Source organism: Megalobrama amblycephala, linkage group LG8 (genome assembly GCF_018812025.1).
Source record: "Megalobrama amblycephala isolate DHTTF-2021 linkage group LG8, ASM1881202v1, whole genome shotgun sequence".
In the NCBI taxonomy this organism is placed as follows: domain Eukaryota; kingdom Metazoa; phylum Chordata; class Actinopteri; order Cypriniformes; family Xenocyprididae; genus Megalobrama; species Megalobrama amblycephala.
The window spans coordinates 31,527,817-31,545,029 of NC_063051.1; the positions used below are offsets into that span (position 1 = coordinate 31,527,817).

The following is a 17,213-nucleotide window of genomic DNA, read 5'->3' on the forward strand; positions in this document are numbered from 1 at the left end:
CAGGATAAGGATAGATTAAGTTAATCACCAGTAAATACGTCTGTGGTCATTTTGAACGCTACGGTGTTTCCCATGATGCATTTAATAAGCAAATATCATTGGCCACCAATGTTAACAGTCAAATAGCCATATGACTTCCGTGTGTCTGTCACTGAACACTCGCTTTCCATTTGGAGGTGATCCAAATCGGCTCTGCATTGCTATTGTAGTCATGTTTTATGACGTAAGGTTAAACTAAAACTCACAATACGCCTGCCACCCTCGGTCATGCTGATCCCAGTGACGTCATGCAATCACTTCCCGTCACAGCAGAAGTACGGAAGTGAGCTGGACTGGTCGAAAACTTTCCCGTAAGATTCATTTTCAAGTCGTTTCTCTTCCTTGAGGGTGAAATCACTGAGTATGGCGTATCCTGGATATAACAATGTGAGTATCACTTATATTGTTTATGATGAACTCAGTTTGTAGAATATGAGAATAATTTGATAATTAGCTTAAAGATTGGTTGAGAAATGTGTACGTTACAGTATGTGTTACGCCCTAAATTGTTACATCAAATAAATTACATAGAATTTAATAATTACATTTGCTCTGATATGATTTAAGTGTAAACGATAACGATTGAAACGTTAGTATCAGAAATTTACTTTTTAACTACAGGGCAATATTTGCCTACAATTGATTTTCAAGGGCATTTTTACATTTATAAGGACACATTTAACATTACAATACATAAGCCATAACATTTTGTTATGTTTTCCAGTGAAACAATATAGAAATTATCTTAAGATTTAAAATTGTGGAAGAAACATTTTTTGCTTGTTTTGTACTCTGAAAAAATGTATTAAGTTTGTATATTTTTCCCACTATTTGGCAAATAATTTGTCTTGTTTTAAGCATAAAATTTCACTTTTCACTTTCGCTTTTCACTTCTAGTGAATGTTATTTTCAGGATGTGAAGATTTTTCTCTTTTTTTCTTTCTCTTTTTAGCTGCATGTCACAGCACGTCGTCCTTCTATGTCAAAAACACAAGTTAAATAAATAAAGTGAAATAAATTCTGGTTTTACCTACAGTGTCAGAAAAAAAGTGCAACTTGTACAACAGCTTGTGATTGGGACGGTACCTTTAACTTTAAGAGAATATATGTGGGGGAAAAGATGTCACTGGGAAAAGCTGTTGTAGCCTGAGAGTGTGTAAATCCAAACATCTTTTCACTTTCATTGATATTTTCTGCTCCAAGTCATGCCTGTGTGATTTAGCATGAACAGGTTAAAGTGGAAAAAAGAAAAGAATGGATATAATTAAACATGTAACATAGTTTTCGTCACAGAAACCACACGTCTATGAACAGGCTGTAGGCTGGAGTTTATTTAGGCCAAATAGTGATTGAACCCAGTGGGATGTGTCAGACTGAATGTTATCAGTTTAATTGGACAATTGTGTGTGTTTTGGAACAGATCCAAGTGAAGTAATACATGATGTTCATAGTATTCATTCAGCAATTGATTGGTTGATACATTCGGTGTTGTTTGAACAGACACTAAAGGTTGATTTAGATTGCACTTTTTGTTCTAGCTGTTGCCTAATCAGGGCTGTTGTAAGAGGCGCACCACTTGAACCTTGTTGTAATACATCTTAAAAGTAGTCATGCACCAAAATTTCCATCTGAAAATGATTTCTCAATCTTTATTTCGATAAACTGAGATATTTTAGTCTATACTGTTTTCAGTTGAAACAGTGCAACTTACTGAAATCCACATCATCATGTCTCATGTAATCGCTCAATTGTTATTTCAATAAAACAGCTTGTAAATAGGAACGTATCATTACATTTACCTCAGGAAAGCCATTCAGGGTCCATAGCACCATATTACTCATTATATTTTTTACTTAAACTGTTGTCTTCATTATTGAATGTATGTTTGGCTAAATCTGTCACGAAAGCAAGTTTTTATTACAGCCACCATTTAATGTTAATATTTAAACAACGAATTGGAGTAGAAACATAATTATATCATTAAAAGGTTGATATAAAAACTGCCCTGCGTGCAATTTAAATGTTTGTATACAGCTCAGTATATACAACTTAATTTGATTAATTCATTGATTATTAAATGAACTTTGTTTTTGCTTTCGGTTTTCAGCTAAATGAGAACTTTAAATTTCAATTTCTGTAAAAAAAAAAAAATTGGTGCATCATCCATCCATCACGTCCATCCATCCATCCAACCATCCGTTGCAAGCATCCAACCATCCATCGCGTGCACCAATCCATCCATCCATCTCTCCATCACATGCATCCATCCATCCATTGCGTCTATTCATCCATCCATCGTGTGCATCTATCCATCCATCATCCATCCATCCATCATGTGCATCCATCCATCTCCATAGTCCATATGCATCCATCCATCCATCCATCCATCCATCGCGTGCATCTATCCATCCATCATCCATCATGTGCATCCATCCATCTCTCCATCGCGTGCATCCATCCATCCATCACATGCATCCATCGCATGCACGATCCATCCATTTATCTCTCCATCACGTGCATCTATCCATCCATCGCGTCCATCCATCCAACCAACCATCCATCCGTCACATGCATCTATCGCGTGCATCCATCATCCATCTATCCATCACATGCATCCATCCATTGCCCATCTATCCATTGTGTGCATCCATCCATCCATCACATGCATCCATCCATCGCCCGTCCATCCATCCATCCATCCATCCATCCATCGAATGCATCCATCCATCCATTGCGTGCATCCATCCATCCATTGCGTGCATCCATCCATCTGTCCGTCACATGCATCCATCCATCAGTCACATGCCTCCATCCATCCATCACCCATCCATCCATCCATCCATCTAATGCATCCATCCATTCATCCATTGCCCATCTATCCATCGTGTGCATCCATCCGTCACATGCATCCATCCATCCATCCATCACCCATCCATCCATCACATGCATCCATCCATCCATCACCCATCCATCCATCACATGCATCCATCCATCCATCCATCCATCCATCACCCATCCATCCATCCGTCACATGCATCCATCCATCCATCCGTTCATCCATTGCGTGCATCCATCCATCACATGCATCATCCATCCATCCATCGCATCCATCCATAACATCCATCCATCCATCCATCGCATCCATCATCCATCCATCTAAGTAGGCTTCTTAAAAGTGTCACTCTTTTACTTGCAGTTTGGTGGCCCAATGCCAGGAGTTCCTGCTCAAGGCATGGCAATGCCAGGGATGCCTGCTGCAGGTGGTTACCCAGCACAACAAGCATATGGGGCATACCAGGGGAGTTTTCCTGCTTCTCCTGCCCAGGACCCAATGTGGGGCTATTTCACAGCAATTGCTGGTCAGGTGAGGGCTGCTGGGTATTTGTGGCTATAATTTATTTTCTGTCCCATCATGTTGTTCATGTAGTAACATAAATGTTATGTAAGGATGGTGAAGTTGATGCTGAAGAACTTCAAAGGTGCCTCACCCAGACTGGAATCAGTGGCTCCTACAATCGTGAGTACAGAAGAATTTTCAGTTCCAAATGCTTGGACTAACAAAGCATAATATAGAGTGAGTGGATCATGCTCACTGCACTGCTTTCTTTCTTTCTGTCTTTTTGCAGCCTTCAGTTTGGAAACCTGCAGGATTATGATTGCCATGCTGGATGTATCCTTCACAGAAACATGAAACCGCTCTATTCTGGCACTTTTTCTTATCTCTCCAACTTGAGTCAAACGTTTTCTTTATGCTAGTCTCAGTAACCCAACAGATCCCTTGATGTGGTTTAGTTTCTTTAAGCATATGTGCGCAGAGAGATTACACCGGAAAGATGGGATTCAATGAGTTTAAAGAACTGTTTGCTGTGCTAAACGGCTGGAAGCAGAACTTCATAATGGTGGACAGGGACTGCAGTGGAACGGTGGAACCTCATGAGATGTCCCAGTGCCTTGCTAACATGGGTGAGTGTGACATTTCTTAGAAGTATATTTTTATTGACTGAGATCAAAAAGTACCTAGTTCTCAGGGCAAAATATCTCTCGAAGAATAAATAATAGGTCACAGATTTGGAGCTTTAAGATACAATCAAACTGAAAACTACAATGTACATGTTTCTGTAAGGGACATTGCATCTCTTAGCCAATGGCCTTAGTTGCACTAAGACTGATGTAACCAAAAATGTTGTGTCATTGTCATTGCACAGGTTACCGAATCAGCCCACAGGCACTGAACGCCATCATTAAACGCTACAGCAGGTCTGGAAAGATCTACTTTGATGACTATGTGGCGTGTTGTGTGAAGCTAAGGGCACTTACAGGTGAGACAGACATGCATATCTATGCAAAACTTGATTATTATAACTACCACACTGATTACAGTTACACTAAGTATTCTGTTAATTGTATTTTTGATCAAACACTGTATGACTTGTTTATTTTTCTGTAGACAACTTTAGGAGGAGAGATACAATGCAGCAGGGAATGGTGAACTTCCAGTATGATGATGTAAGTGATGACAAAATTTTCCCATTTAGTGCCTATATTTTCTGCCTCACTGCCACTTATTTTTAAAATCTGTGATGGGTTTACACTGATTAATTGTGGAAGTAAAAGGGGTTACTTCATTGAAAGCATATAGGAAGCTGTTGTAACAACATCTTCAATTTCCTCTTGCAGTTCATCTTGTGTACTATGTCGCTCTGAAGAGGTTACTGACAAGTACAGTATACACTCCAGGAAGAGCACTGATTGACTGAAAGTTCAAAGAAAATTTATTTGCTGATTTGCCAGTATGATATGTTATATGTGAACATAGGAGTAAACCATATATTGTGCAAAATAGATATCGATGTTTGTGCCAAAGCAGACCTCAGTTGTTTTTAAATGATCTTTTTCATATTCATTCTTTATCAAATCTGTGTATTAAGTTAAAATATAACCACACTTACCATATATTTTGCAAATAAAACATGGTACATCTTAAAGAGTTGTGTTCTGTGGTTCATGTAGGTAGTAAAAATCAGTGTTGTGGGTAATGCATTACATGTATGTAATCAGATTACTTTTTTCAAGTAACTAGTAAAGTAACGCTAAAGTAACATTGTGCGCTGTGTAAACATGATGGTTATTGTACTTCTACACTACATGTGAGCATGCATTTACTCATACTTGCACAAAAACAGACTTAGTATTCCTCAAAATGAATAAAAACAGTAAAATGCGAATATTACGCAAACCTGCAATAATTAAATATGTTCAAATTGAATATAATTAAAAATAACACAAATATATTTTATGTATTTAATCTAACTTTATATTAACTAATGTCTTTGATGCTGAGCTTCAATGATCCAATTCAACCATATAAATGAGCAAAATGACTTTTAAGTCCAGAATGGCAGCAAAGCTGAAAGGTTTGTTTGAGCTGCGCCCTCTGCTGTACAGGCATGAATTTGCATTTCCATCAGCCTGAGGCTTATTCATTTCATTTGTGGTGTGAAAGGGCCTTTACATTTGCCAAAAAATTAGCTTTTTATATATATTAAAAAAACAACAAAAAAGCAAACCCAGCCCCGAAAAAATATAGCAAAAGTAACATTTCCATAAAAATGAACTAATTAACACAATTACTGTTTTTAAGGAGTAACACAATATGGTAGCGCATTACCTTTAAACTTTCCCCAAAACTGTTAAAAATCATGGCATCTAGAGAGATAATACAGCAAGGAGACTCCTTTCTGTCTCTCTTAGGTTTTGAATTAATTTTTATTTTTTAATGTTCAATATATAACTGTGTGTAACAAGAGCTCTTGAAACTCCGCCCTCTTCTTGGGAGCAGCAGCTCATTTGCATTTAAAGGGACACACAAAAATGGAGTGTTTTTGCTCACCCTCAAAAAGTGACATGCAATAAAAATGATCTGTGGGGTATTTTGAGCTAAAACTTAACATACACACTCTGGGGACACCAGAAACTTGTATTACGTGAAGTTAATAAACGTAATTTCGGGAGGAGTACACCCATCTAATCTTCCAATTAATACCAAGGTATAAAACCAGCATCTTACCCCTGTTGTTAGTTCTTTCGGCATCCCTCCTCCTCCTTTTTGTACAGTTTCGCCTGTTATAGGGGGGCAATCGGAGCTCGAGTAGAATATCCTCTCCGAGCCCCTCTATAGCAGACAGCAGGGTTGGGCAAAAATACATCAAAATGTATTTTAAAATAAAATACCAAATATCTTAATTTTAAGTGTATCAAAATAAACCACAAAATACAGCAGCCACAACATGTATCAAAATAAACTACTGTATTTTAAAAATACTACAAAGTACTTTTACAAGGGAGCATGAAATGTCTTCTCAAACCTTCCATCATTTGGCCTATTTGATCGATCCCTTCACCATTACACTGACTCAGTTGATTAAGTAAACAATGTTTGAAAGCAACAGCTTTTCTCTGCCCAAGTCATGCAATAAATCTGACATATGCAACCAGTTAAAGGCACAATATGTAGGATTTTTGGATTAAAAAATCCAAAAAACACTAGAACAGTGTAATATATTTTGTTGACTTGTGTACTTACATTATCCCAAATGTTACCAAGAATGTTTAAATCCAGAGAAATAAGCGATTTTAACCAGGACACAGACCGTGTCTGTGCATCACCAATGACATCATTACCCTCAATTTCCAGAATATTTTGTAGTAACCATGGAAACATCAATGATGCTTTAGTATATTATCTGTTTTATTAGACAGGGGACTCATCATGTTAAATAGATCAACACATTAATTCTTTTTGTTTGAATCTTGTTTTCTTGATTTACCGTGAGTACTATGTTTTACCATGACTAATATCGATCTAGTTTACTGTAGTGTGCAACAAGTGTCTCATAGTAGCCGCCGAGTGAACACACAGAGTAGTACTATAACGACTTTCAACACACAAATGTATCTAATATGATAAACAGTGCTGTGTTACCCCACATACGCTTGACCGGAAGAAATGGAAGCGTCAACTGCGGCATAATAAAAGTTCAAAGCTGCTGTCGAGACGTGTGTTGTCCTCGTCTCTCATTACCACTCCAACGGTTTTCAGCCACACCCTGTTTCATACTACAGTAATGTTAATAATCTCATCAATTAATGATTTCTGATTTCTCCCGTCCCGATTCTTTTCCACCAGCTGTGGTCATGAAGACAAAACCTCCCATGATTCTGTGAAATCAAGGCCTTTGTTTTTGAATAAGTGACCTTTAACTGCGAAAATTTACATATTGCGGCTTTAACAGATCAAATATTCACATATCCCTGTGATCTGAAGGTTAATTTTAAAGAAACCAACAGTTTAATGTTTGCAAATGACACATAATTATATCCTACTTTATTGTCTTGGTGTTTGGTAACGAAGGGCCTTTGTATCAGCAACACTGACTCAATGACAAACAAGTCATTCATAAGAAGACAACTGATGGCTCCTGTATTCATAGCAACTAGTTTCTAACTAATTAATCATTTGATTGTTAATCATAAATATAGGGGGCTGCTGCTCAGCATAATAGTTTTCAAGAACATTATGTACATTGGTAAACTATTTAGCCTAGGCTACCAAAATGAACACCAAAACTTAACATGAACTGTTAAAAATTATAGCAATTTATGCAAATAATTGATGGAAAGCTGGCAGCCTGCACGTTTCTTACTTTCTTCCATATGGATCAATTTTCTGTTCTGATCCCAACAAGTCTGGGCAAACTATTGAGTAGGCACCAATCAGAGGCCACAATTTTATGATGTCATCACGTAGACTTCTTACAAAGTATTTTACAGTATTTTAAAAATACAAAAAAAACAAAAAACACTAAAGTATTCTGATACAAAATACAAAGCCATTTTCATCAACCCTATCAAATACAAATTACAAAATACTATTTTGTATTTGAAATAGGTATTTGAAATACATGTATCATAAATACTGCCCATCACTGGCAGACAGCAAGCCAAATCTGTTTACCACTTACGCTAAGATTATATGGGCACACAAGCTCGTGAAATCGTGTAAAAGTGGCATTATAGCTCCCCTTTAACTAGTCTTTGAAAAGGGTCTATTTGAAACCAAACGCTGCCAGCTTTTTTTTTTTTTTTTACCATAAAAGCACCCTTGTCAAAAAAGACAACAAGTGTGAACATGCCCTTATGTCCGTGTTGAAAAATAAGGTGGATAGAAACAATGTTAGTTTCTGTTTTAATTTTCAGAAAAATCCATTTAGGAATGAAAGGTATAATCAATGTGGAAAATATAATGGTTCAATATATAAAAAAATCATTTAAAAAAATAAAAAACTGAATAAAGAAAAAAGACATATACACAGTGATGCTCTGCATCACTTCACAATTATTTTATTAGTCATCACAAGATACAAAATATATGCTTTTTTTAAATAATTCTGACATCTTTTGTTTTTATTATTTTTTTTTTACTGATTTGCCAGAGGAATAGAACATTTAAGTTGACCACAATAACCATAAAGTAGAGAAAGAGAGATTTTGACCAAGAAGGAAAAGAAAAGAGGAAATTCGATCCGTCTTCAACATAATCCTACAACAGATCAGAATGTTCTTCAAAATCTGATCTGAAATTCAACATACCTTCTACTTTAAGTTCCTGCTGTCACATGAGCATTTGACGGCATTCTTGTTGACATGAAGTGTGATGGATTCCCTCAGGGAACTAAAGAAATGTGGAGTCTCTGTTTGTGTGGAGACACATGAATAGGCTCAAATGGAATCTGCCACATTTTTGATGTACTGCTTGTGAGGGCCACTTGGTATAATTATGTGTAATAGTTTAAAACTAAAACGGAAATTGTTTTGTTAAATAAATGAACATGCAAGGGGACGTGTAAAATTCTGAGGGCACACGTTAACATGTGATGTGTGTTAAATATGTTGAACATGAGACTACATCGAAGCTCACCTTCACGACACTTGTTTTCCCTGCCTCCTACCACCACAGTAGACAAGACTAGTGTGAAGGAAACTCACATAACACTGAAGAAGTGTACGTAACAGGACTAAGTCATCACCATGGTGAAACTGAGAAAGAGAGAGAGAACACGGAGAAAGGACTTCCCTTTAGATAATTACATTTTGTTACCAAGCCTGAAGGCAAGGAAGAAATCAGATCCTGAAGAGCTTAAATATAGGTCCAAGTATATCTCTGTGTGAGTATTAATTAAAGGAGATTTGATTTTACATGCTGTAGGAAGGCAATATTGGAGAACTGGTTGGGATATGCGTTTTTGAGCGTTTAAGTGCAGGAAATCAGCAATAGTAATTAGGGATGGCACTGAGTAATTTTGTAGGCAAGTACTCCAAGATTAAAAACAAGTATCAATTACTCATACATTTAAAATAAAATGTTAAATATTTTTTTTATTCACAAACATAAGGCTAAATCAACTTTACAATGCTTTCACAAACTATGCCTTTCTTTTGATAAGAATATAAAAGCTAATTAATTTAAATGACAAAACTGAACTTCTATTCAGTTCTATGATCTATTTTATCATATATATTAATTTTCATCATATAAATACACGAGCTGTAAGTCGGCATCTTAAGCCCTATTCGGACGGTAATTGTTTTTCACATGGACGTCTGTAAAAATAAATTTGCATGGCACCTCAGTTATAAAACTCATGTGTTCAGATGCCAATTTATTCAAAAGGAGCGAGTTTAGTGATCCTACAAACCTGAGAACGCACTGCTCACATGATTGGTCACATGATTGTCTGCTGTTAATAAAATGTCATACGCTTGGAATAATATGAATATATTCATATTTGGTTTAATAATAGGAAAATAATATCCTATTTATTATGTGATTATTTAAATATCTTCTTATAGGAAGATAGACACGCTATATAAAAATATGCAAAGTAGCGTAATGCAGCCTCTTATTTACATGAAATAAACATAAAGCTGCTTGGTTTATATTTTTAATGTATATAATTGTATTATATAATACATTTTTAAACTGTATTCCTGTAACAGCCCATTTCAAATGAAAACATGCTTTCCTCTTTCTCATTTCACTGAGGTGGAGCAGTGATGAAATATTGTTCTGGTAAATACTTCCCAGTATTTCAGTAATTAAAAGTGTAAGTGAAGCACTCGTACGGCGTTCCGCAGTAGTCAAAAAGGATTTAAACCATGAATTTTGAATTGATCTCCTCTTGTACACTCAGAGTTCTGGATTTAAGCGGCAATTAAATTACCACACGACTTTGGCCTTTGTTAAAAAACAGTAGGGAATTCGGCTGGGGATTTTTCCGTGGGTGGTGGGAGAAAACACTGACATTCTGGATTCGGACGGCAGTTAAATCACTGACTAGCCCCTATAAATTATGAAAATACCTTACGTCCCTATGAGAAACAATTACCATCCAAATAGGGCTTTAGTCTGTATAAAAGGGTCCGATGTGAAATAATCTTCTGCAAAAACAGTTTTACAACTCTCGCAGCTTCTCATAAAAAACTGCCACCTTCTTTCCACCATAAAAGTGGATCGTTATCTAGTGGGAATCATGACTCTAACAAGAACCATGAAGACTAATATATTGCACACTTGGATTTCATCATCATGTTTCCAGAGTGCCACCCAATGCACTTACTGCAGATGTAATGATTTAAGTGAAAGCAAAGGAAAATCAATTTGCAAGTAGTTTGTGGAGATTTTTACTAATTAGTTATAGAACGAGTACTTGACTAGATGATTACTTGTGCATATCCCTAATACTAACCTCAGTGGCCACACAAGGCATGTATGCACACATGCATGTAATCTGTGAGTGTGTGTGTGTGTGCGCTCAGTCATGGGCATTCGTTTCACTGCGGTAGGGCTTTGAGAATAGCATTAACCTCTTCAGCCACAGCGGTCAGTGCAAACTCAAACTGATCCTGAGGAGAGAGAAAAGCATAGATCAGCATTCCTATTTTACAATCCACTACTCCATCCGTCGACCTCTCCTTTAATAACACCATCAGCACCAATGAAAATGATTTACAGCAGTTACTGCATTCTGAGGGGAACAAGAGAGGCTGCTGATACTGTGGTGTTTTATGGGTACAATAGTGCTTTATTTCTCATATGGGGCTCCGTGCTGTTCTGTCGTTCGTTACCTTGGTGCGCACCATTCCTGGCCTCTGGTCTCGAATGTGTTCCAGGGTTGCAGCGATATCGATCTCCTTTACTCCTGAGTTGAAAACAAAACAACAAACTTTGTTAAAGCATTAGTTCACCCCAAAGTTTCTGTCATTAATTACTCACCCTCATGTTGTTCCAAACCCATAAGACCTTTGTTCATCTTCAGAACACAAATTCAAGTCAAGTCAAGTCATTTCACTTGGCAGCCATCTTTGAAATGCCTCAAGGGCATCTTTACATGGGGAAACATCAAATTCTCCAAAGCTGTTTGCCAAGCTTTCGGTAAAGTTTCATATTTGAAATCACCAATGAAATCTCACAACAACTGTCTCATAAATGTTGTTTCTAAACGCTTGAATCATGATAAAAAACTGCATTTTTCTGGCTGGATGAAGCTAATGTGCATGCGCAGTCCTAAGTGCACGTCTCTATAGGAAATCTGACTGTTTCTGTAGGAACCAGAGCTTCTAACAGCCGCTGCAGTGACGCAATGACTTTACCAGTCAGCGATTGGCTCTTATTTAGAAGGCAGGACTTATTCCGCCATATACTTTCACCGTATTTCTATATATAAAGTCTTTGAAACTTCCGGGTTCTACATCAGAACGCCGGCTCGTTATAATAAACAATAATGAGTCGGCGTTCTGACGTAAAACCCGGAAGCGCTGTTATTAAAGTCGTTATTTTAGTTTTGTTTTTTGCACAAGTATTCTCATCTCTTCATAACATTAAGGTTGAACCACTGTAGTCACGTTGACTATTTTTAACGATGTCTTTATTACCTTTCTGGGCCTTGAAAGTGGTAATTAAATTGCTGTCTACAGAGGGGTCAGACAGCTCTAGGATTTCATCAAAAATATCTTAATTTGTGTTCTGAAGATGAACGAAGGTCTTATGGGTTTTGAACGACATGAGGATGAGTAATTAATGACAGATATTTAATTTTTGGGTGAACTAACCCTTTAAACATCTTCAGTATGGTTCTACTTTCCTAAACACTGTGATTTCTTCATAAGCTTTACAAGTTTATATCATGTGCTGACCTTTAGCCATGCGGTTCAGGACCATGTCGATCAGGATGTACGTTCCAGTTCGGCCTGTACCATCACTGCACAGAAGGGCAATACTGTAAGCAATACACTCTGAAAAATCTAATATGCAATACTTGATCTCCACAAGAATACTGTGTGTATTTCAAAATAACTTTCCAATAAAATGTTTGGTAGGCTTGGCATCTCTTACAAAATTGGTCTCTAAAAGGAATCAAACTACACTATTTAATAAAAAATTTTAATTCCTCAAATGCATCAATGTGTTAAAATACCTGCAGTGCACAATGATGGGGCAGGAGCGTCCACGGTAGCACTTGTTGACTTTCCTAAAGGGCAGAAAGAGAGATTTCCTGAAGGAAATGCAAGTGCTTGCAAAGCAAGTTAGATTAGCTCAGGAATTAGGCTTTGGTTCTGAGTAAATGAAATGACGATTAGAAGTTGTCATGACATGTTGATTTCTGTCAGCCGTGCACAAGAATGCACGGCAGTGTAAAGGTGTAAGCAGTATAAAGTATGTGCCAGAAAAGCAATCCAAATCCATTATGCGAATATTACCATGTGGAATAACAAACATTCTATTAATGTAAGTCAGATTTTTAAATATCTAAAAAACAATATATCTGCACTACTGTTCATAAGTTTGGGGTTGGTAAGAATTTTTAATGGTTTTGAAAGAACTCAACTATGCTCACTAAGGCTGCATTTATTTGCATATTATTACAATTTAAAATAACTGTTTTCTATTTTAATATATTACATTTATAATTCATTTAATCCTTTGATGGCAAAGCTGAATTTTCAGCAGCCATTACTCCAGTTTTCAGTGTCACGAGATGCTTCAGAAATCATTTTAATATACTGATTTAGCGCTTAAGAAACATTTATTGTGCTACTTACTATTTTGTATAAACAGTGATATATATTTTTTCAGGATTCTTTGAAGAATAGAAAGTTCAAAAGAACAGCGTTTATTTTAAATTAATTTTGTAAAAGTTAGTATTGCATTCTTATAATGTTAATTTTATTCATTTATTTTTCCTCACGTTTATATATTCATACATTGACGTCTTTATTTATGTATTCAGTCACTTATTCATTCATTAATTTTCTGAGTACAACATGTATGACTTATAACATTGTACTTATAATATTCACAAATGATGGCAGTGTGAAGTCTTGTTTCTGACACTTATAGTAGTTGAACATATTGTGATTGCTAATAATGGTTTCCTGTTACGAAAAGCAAAATAAAGTATAAAAAAAACAATGTAGAAGTCTTTACTGTGACCAATTTAATGCATCCTTGCTAAATGAAAGTATTAATTATTTAATTATTTAATAATTATAAAAAAAATCCTTAGGTAGTGTGTGTGTATATATATATATATATATATATATATATATATATATATATACAGTAGTCAACATTTGAAGTGGATCAAAAAAGTTAATCAAAGTTGTCCTAAGAACTAAGTTGTCCTAAGAAGAAGGTTTTAGGACAACTTTGATGAAAGGTTTTGATCCACTTCAAATGTTGACTACTATGTATACAATGGGTACGGAAAGTATTCAGACCCCCTTAAATTTTTCACTCTTTGTTATATTGCAGCCATTTGCTAAAATCATTTAAGTTCATTTTGTTCCTCATTAATGTACAAACAGCACCCCATATTGACAGAAAAACACAGAATTGTTGACATTTTTGCAGATTTATTATAAAAGAAAAACTGAAATATCACATGGACCTAAGTATTCAGACCCTTTGCTGTGACACTCATATATTTAACTCAGGTGCTGTCCATTTCTTCTGATCATCCTTGAGATGGTTCTACACCTTCATTTGAGTCCAGCTGTGTTTGATTATACTGATTGGACTTGATTAGGAAAGCCACACACCTGTCTATATAAGACCTTACAGCTCACAGTGCATGTCAGAGCAAATGAGAATCATGAGGTCAAAGGAACTGCCTGAAGAGCTCAGAGACAGAATTGTGGCAAGGCACAGATCTGGCCAAGGTTACAAAAAAATTTCTGCTGCACTTAAGGTTCCTAAGAGCACAATGGCCTCCATAATCCTTAAATGGAAGACGTTTGGGACGACCAGAACCCTTCCTAGAGCTGGCCGTCCAGCCAAACTGAGCTATCGGGGAGAAGAGCCTTGGTGAGAGAGGTAAAGAAGAACCCAAAGACCACTGTGGCTGAGCTCCAGAGATGCAGTCGGGAGATGGGAGAAAGTTGTAGAAAGTCAACCATCACTGCAGCCCTCCACCAGTCGGGGCTTTATGGCAGAGTGGCCCGACGGAAGCCTCTCCTCAGTGCAAGACACATGAAAGCCCGCATGGAGTTTGCTAAAAAACACCTGAAGGACTCCAAGATGGTGAGAAATAAGATTCTCTGGTCTGATGAGACTTTTTGGCCTTAATTCTAAGTGGTATGTGTGGAGAAAACCAGGCACTGCTCATCACCTGTCCAATACAGTCCCAACAGTGAAGCATGGTGGTGGCAGCATCATGCTGTGGGGGTGTTTTTCAGCTGCAGGGACAGATGAATACGGCCAAGTACAGGGATATCCTGGACAAAAACCTTCTCCAGAGTGCTCAGGACCTCAGACTGGGCCGAAGGTTTACCTTCCAACAAGACAATGATCCTAAGCACACAGCTAAAATAACGAAGGAGTGGCTTCACAACAACTCCGTGACTGTTCTTGAATGGCCCAGCCAGAGCCCTGACTTAAACCCAATTGAGCATCTCTGGAGTAGTGTTAATTTCGTCAGATGAGACGAGACGAAATATGTTCGTCAACGACCTTTTTTTTCATGACTAAGACGAGACGATGACAAGACTGCACCACTGTCCAAAAACGCTGACTAAGACTAAATTAACATGCATTATTGTTGACGAAAAAAGACGAGACGAAAATGTTTTGAATAAAATAAAAACTAAGATAAAATCTCTCTTCATTTTCGTCTACAATCGTCTCTGCTTTTTCATCAGCTGTTACGCCTTTAAAATATTCAGAACGAGTTCGCGGCTTCGCGCTTTAAGCCTCGTTGAAGCCTTGTTTACACTGCATGCGTGTGCGGCTCGTTACGGCTCCGGCAAGGTGTTGTTCCGTCCTCTGCGCGATGTCAACTCAAACAAAGAAATTTCAAGTTTTTCAAGCTTCGAATCTCTTGTTGTCAGTTTCTAGTGATGTAAAATATGAGCGGGAGTTTACACAGGGTGATTATTTTGACTTTGTTTTGTATTTGAACTGCGCGTCTTGGAGGCGAGGCGCCTATCTTTAGCGAAGCGGCGCGTCGAGCCGCTTCTCAAACGCTTCTCAAACGCACCGCGGCGCGGCTGGTGTAAACACAAGCATTGACTAGAGTGGCCGTGTATCAGCTCCGGTAGCCGCGTCGCAGCCGTAACGAGCCGCACACGCGTGCAGTGTAAACGAGGCTTTACAGGTCTCATACGCCTGTGGCTGCAACACGAAACTGCTGAACACACAACACCCAATGCGAACAAGAGTGACGAGCGACGACGACATGCTAGCTTTTGAATTGTGTTGGTTAAAATAAAATACTCTTCAGAACAGGTTAATCATTTGTGAATGTGTCTCCTAAATCAGAAATTGAAAACCAGACACGTTTAACATTTGCATTCAACAGAAATATGAACATTATATTTCAACAAGTGTATTTTGTCAGGTAATTATGACATTTAACCAATGTTTGAGATATGTGAAACACTTTTTTTACTGAAATGTTTATCAGTAATAATCTCAGTAATAATGTGTTATTTTTAAAAAAGACTAAAATTTTTTAAAACTAGACTAAAATTAAAAGACTTTTAGTCGACTAAAACTTGACTAAGATACCTTGAGTTTTCTTTTGACTAAAACTAGACTAAAATGACGAGACGTTTAGTCGACTAAAACTTGACTAACAAAAAAAGATATGTGAATGACTAAATATGACTAAAACTAACAAAGACATTTGGCACAAGACTAAGACTAAGACTAAATTAAAAATAGGTGACGAAATTAACACTACTCTGGAGAGACCTAAAAATGGCTGTCCACCAACATCTACCATCCAACCTGACAGAACTGGAGAGGATCTGCAAGGAGGAATGGCAGAGGATCCCCAAATCCAGGTGTGAAAAACTTGTTGCATCTTTCCCAAAAAGACTCATGGCTGTATTAGATCAAAAGGGTGCTTCTACTAAATACTGAGCAAAGGGTCTGAATACTTAGGACCATGTGATGTTTCAGTTTTTCTTTTTTAATAAATCTGCAAAAATGTAACAATTCTGTGTTTTTCTGTCAATATGGGGTGCTTAAATGATTTTTGCAAATGGCTGCAATATAACAAAGAGTGAAAAATTTAAGGGAGTCTGAATACTTTCCGTACCCACTGTATATAATGACGATGATCTGTATGATTTTAATAATTTAAAATTTTGAGTTTACATTCATTATTATTGTAATGTTATGTGCTTTGAGACATGAGGTAGTTTAACACCGTCTCTTGTGACACTGCGGCGAGAGCAGCTGTTTGTGTGTGTGTGCGCGTGTGTGTGTTCATGTGTTTTGGAGGAGGCGTGGCTTTGGAGAAGCTCTGAAGAGAGAGAGGGATCTTACAGCTAGCCTCTCCAAAAATGTCCTATTGCACCTTTAATATTATAATGATTGTGATTTGTATTGATGACGACACAAATGCTTGGATTTTGATGTGTAAGGCTTTAAACAGTTTAATAAAAAACTAAACAAAAATAGAAATATGTTGCTTTGGGTATTATTAATTGTTAGTGTTTATAATAATATTGTGATTTGTATTTATGAATGTTTGTATTTCAATTTATTTTCTCTGAGGATAGAAAAAAATGACAGATATCAAAGCACAACATAAGCTTAATTTTATCTATAA

At 36.9% G+C, this 17,213-nt stretch overlaps 2 protein-coding genes across 2 annotated transcripts in view; one reads left to right on the plus strand and one right to left on the minus strand.

The window, feature by feature from the left end:
* The first annotated feature begins 265 nt into the window (after positions 1–265).
* gca (grancalcin) lies at positions 266–5,024 on the plus strand. The gene is made up of 8 exons (XM_048200549.1): positions 266–426; positions 3,236–3,403; positions 3,487–3,556; positions 3,666–3,709; positions 3,855–4,002; positions 4,245–4,358; positions 4,487–4,545; positions 4,717–5,024. The coding sequence occupies exons 1-8, from the start codon at positions 403–405 to the stop codon at positions 4,741–4,743; spliced, it is 654 nt and encodes a 217-aa protein (XP_048056506.1). The 5' UTR covers positions 266–402; the 3' UTR covers positions 4,744–5,024.
* A 3,390-nt stretch (positions 5,025–8,414) lies between these two features.
* ptprnb (protein tyrosine phosphatase receptor type Nb) overlaps positions 8,415–17,213 on the minus strand; it is a 32,352-nt gene continuing 23,553 nt past the window's right edge. Inside the window, 4 exon segments of the mRNA XM_048200550.1 lie at positions 8,415–11,001; positions 11,224–11,297; positions 12,292–12,356; positions 12,573–12,626. Coding sequence (XP_048056507.1) covers positions 10,930–11,001; positions 11,224–11,297; positions 12,292–12,356; positions 12,573–12,626 — 265 coding nt within the window. The 3' untranslated portion in view covers positions 8,415–10,929.

Coding starts and splice junctions, on each gene's coding strand:
- gca (XM_048200549.1), top strand. CDS start 403: ATGGCGTATCCTGGATATAACAAT. Junction 3,404..3,486: donor TCACAGCAATTGCTGGTCAG/GTGAGGGCTGCT, acceptor ATGTTATGTAAG/GATGGTGAAGTTGATGCTGA. Junction 3,710..3,854: donor TTATGATTGCCATGCTGGAT/GTATCCTTCACA, acceptor ATATGTGCGCAG/AGAGATTACACCGGAAAGAT.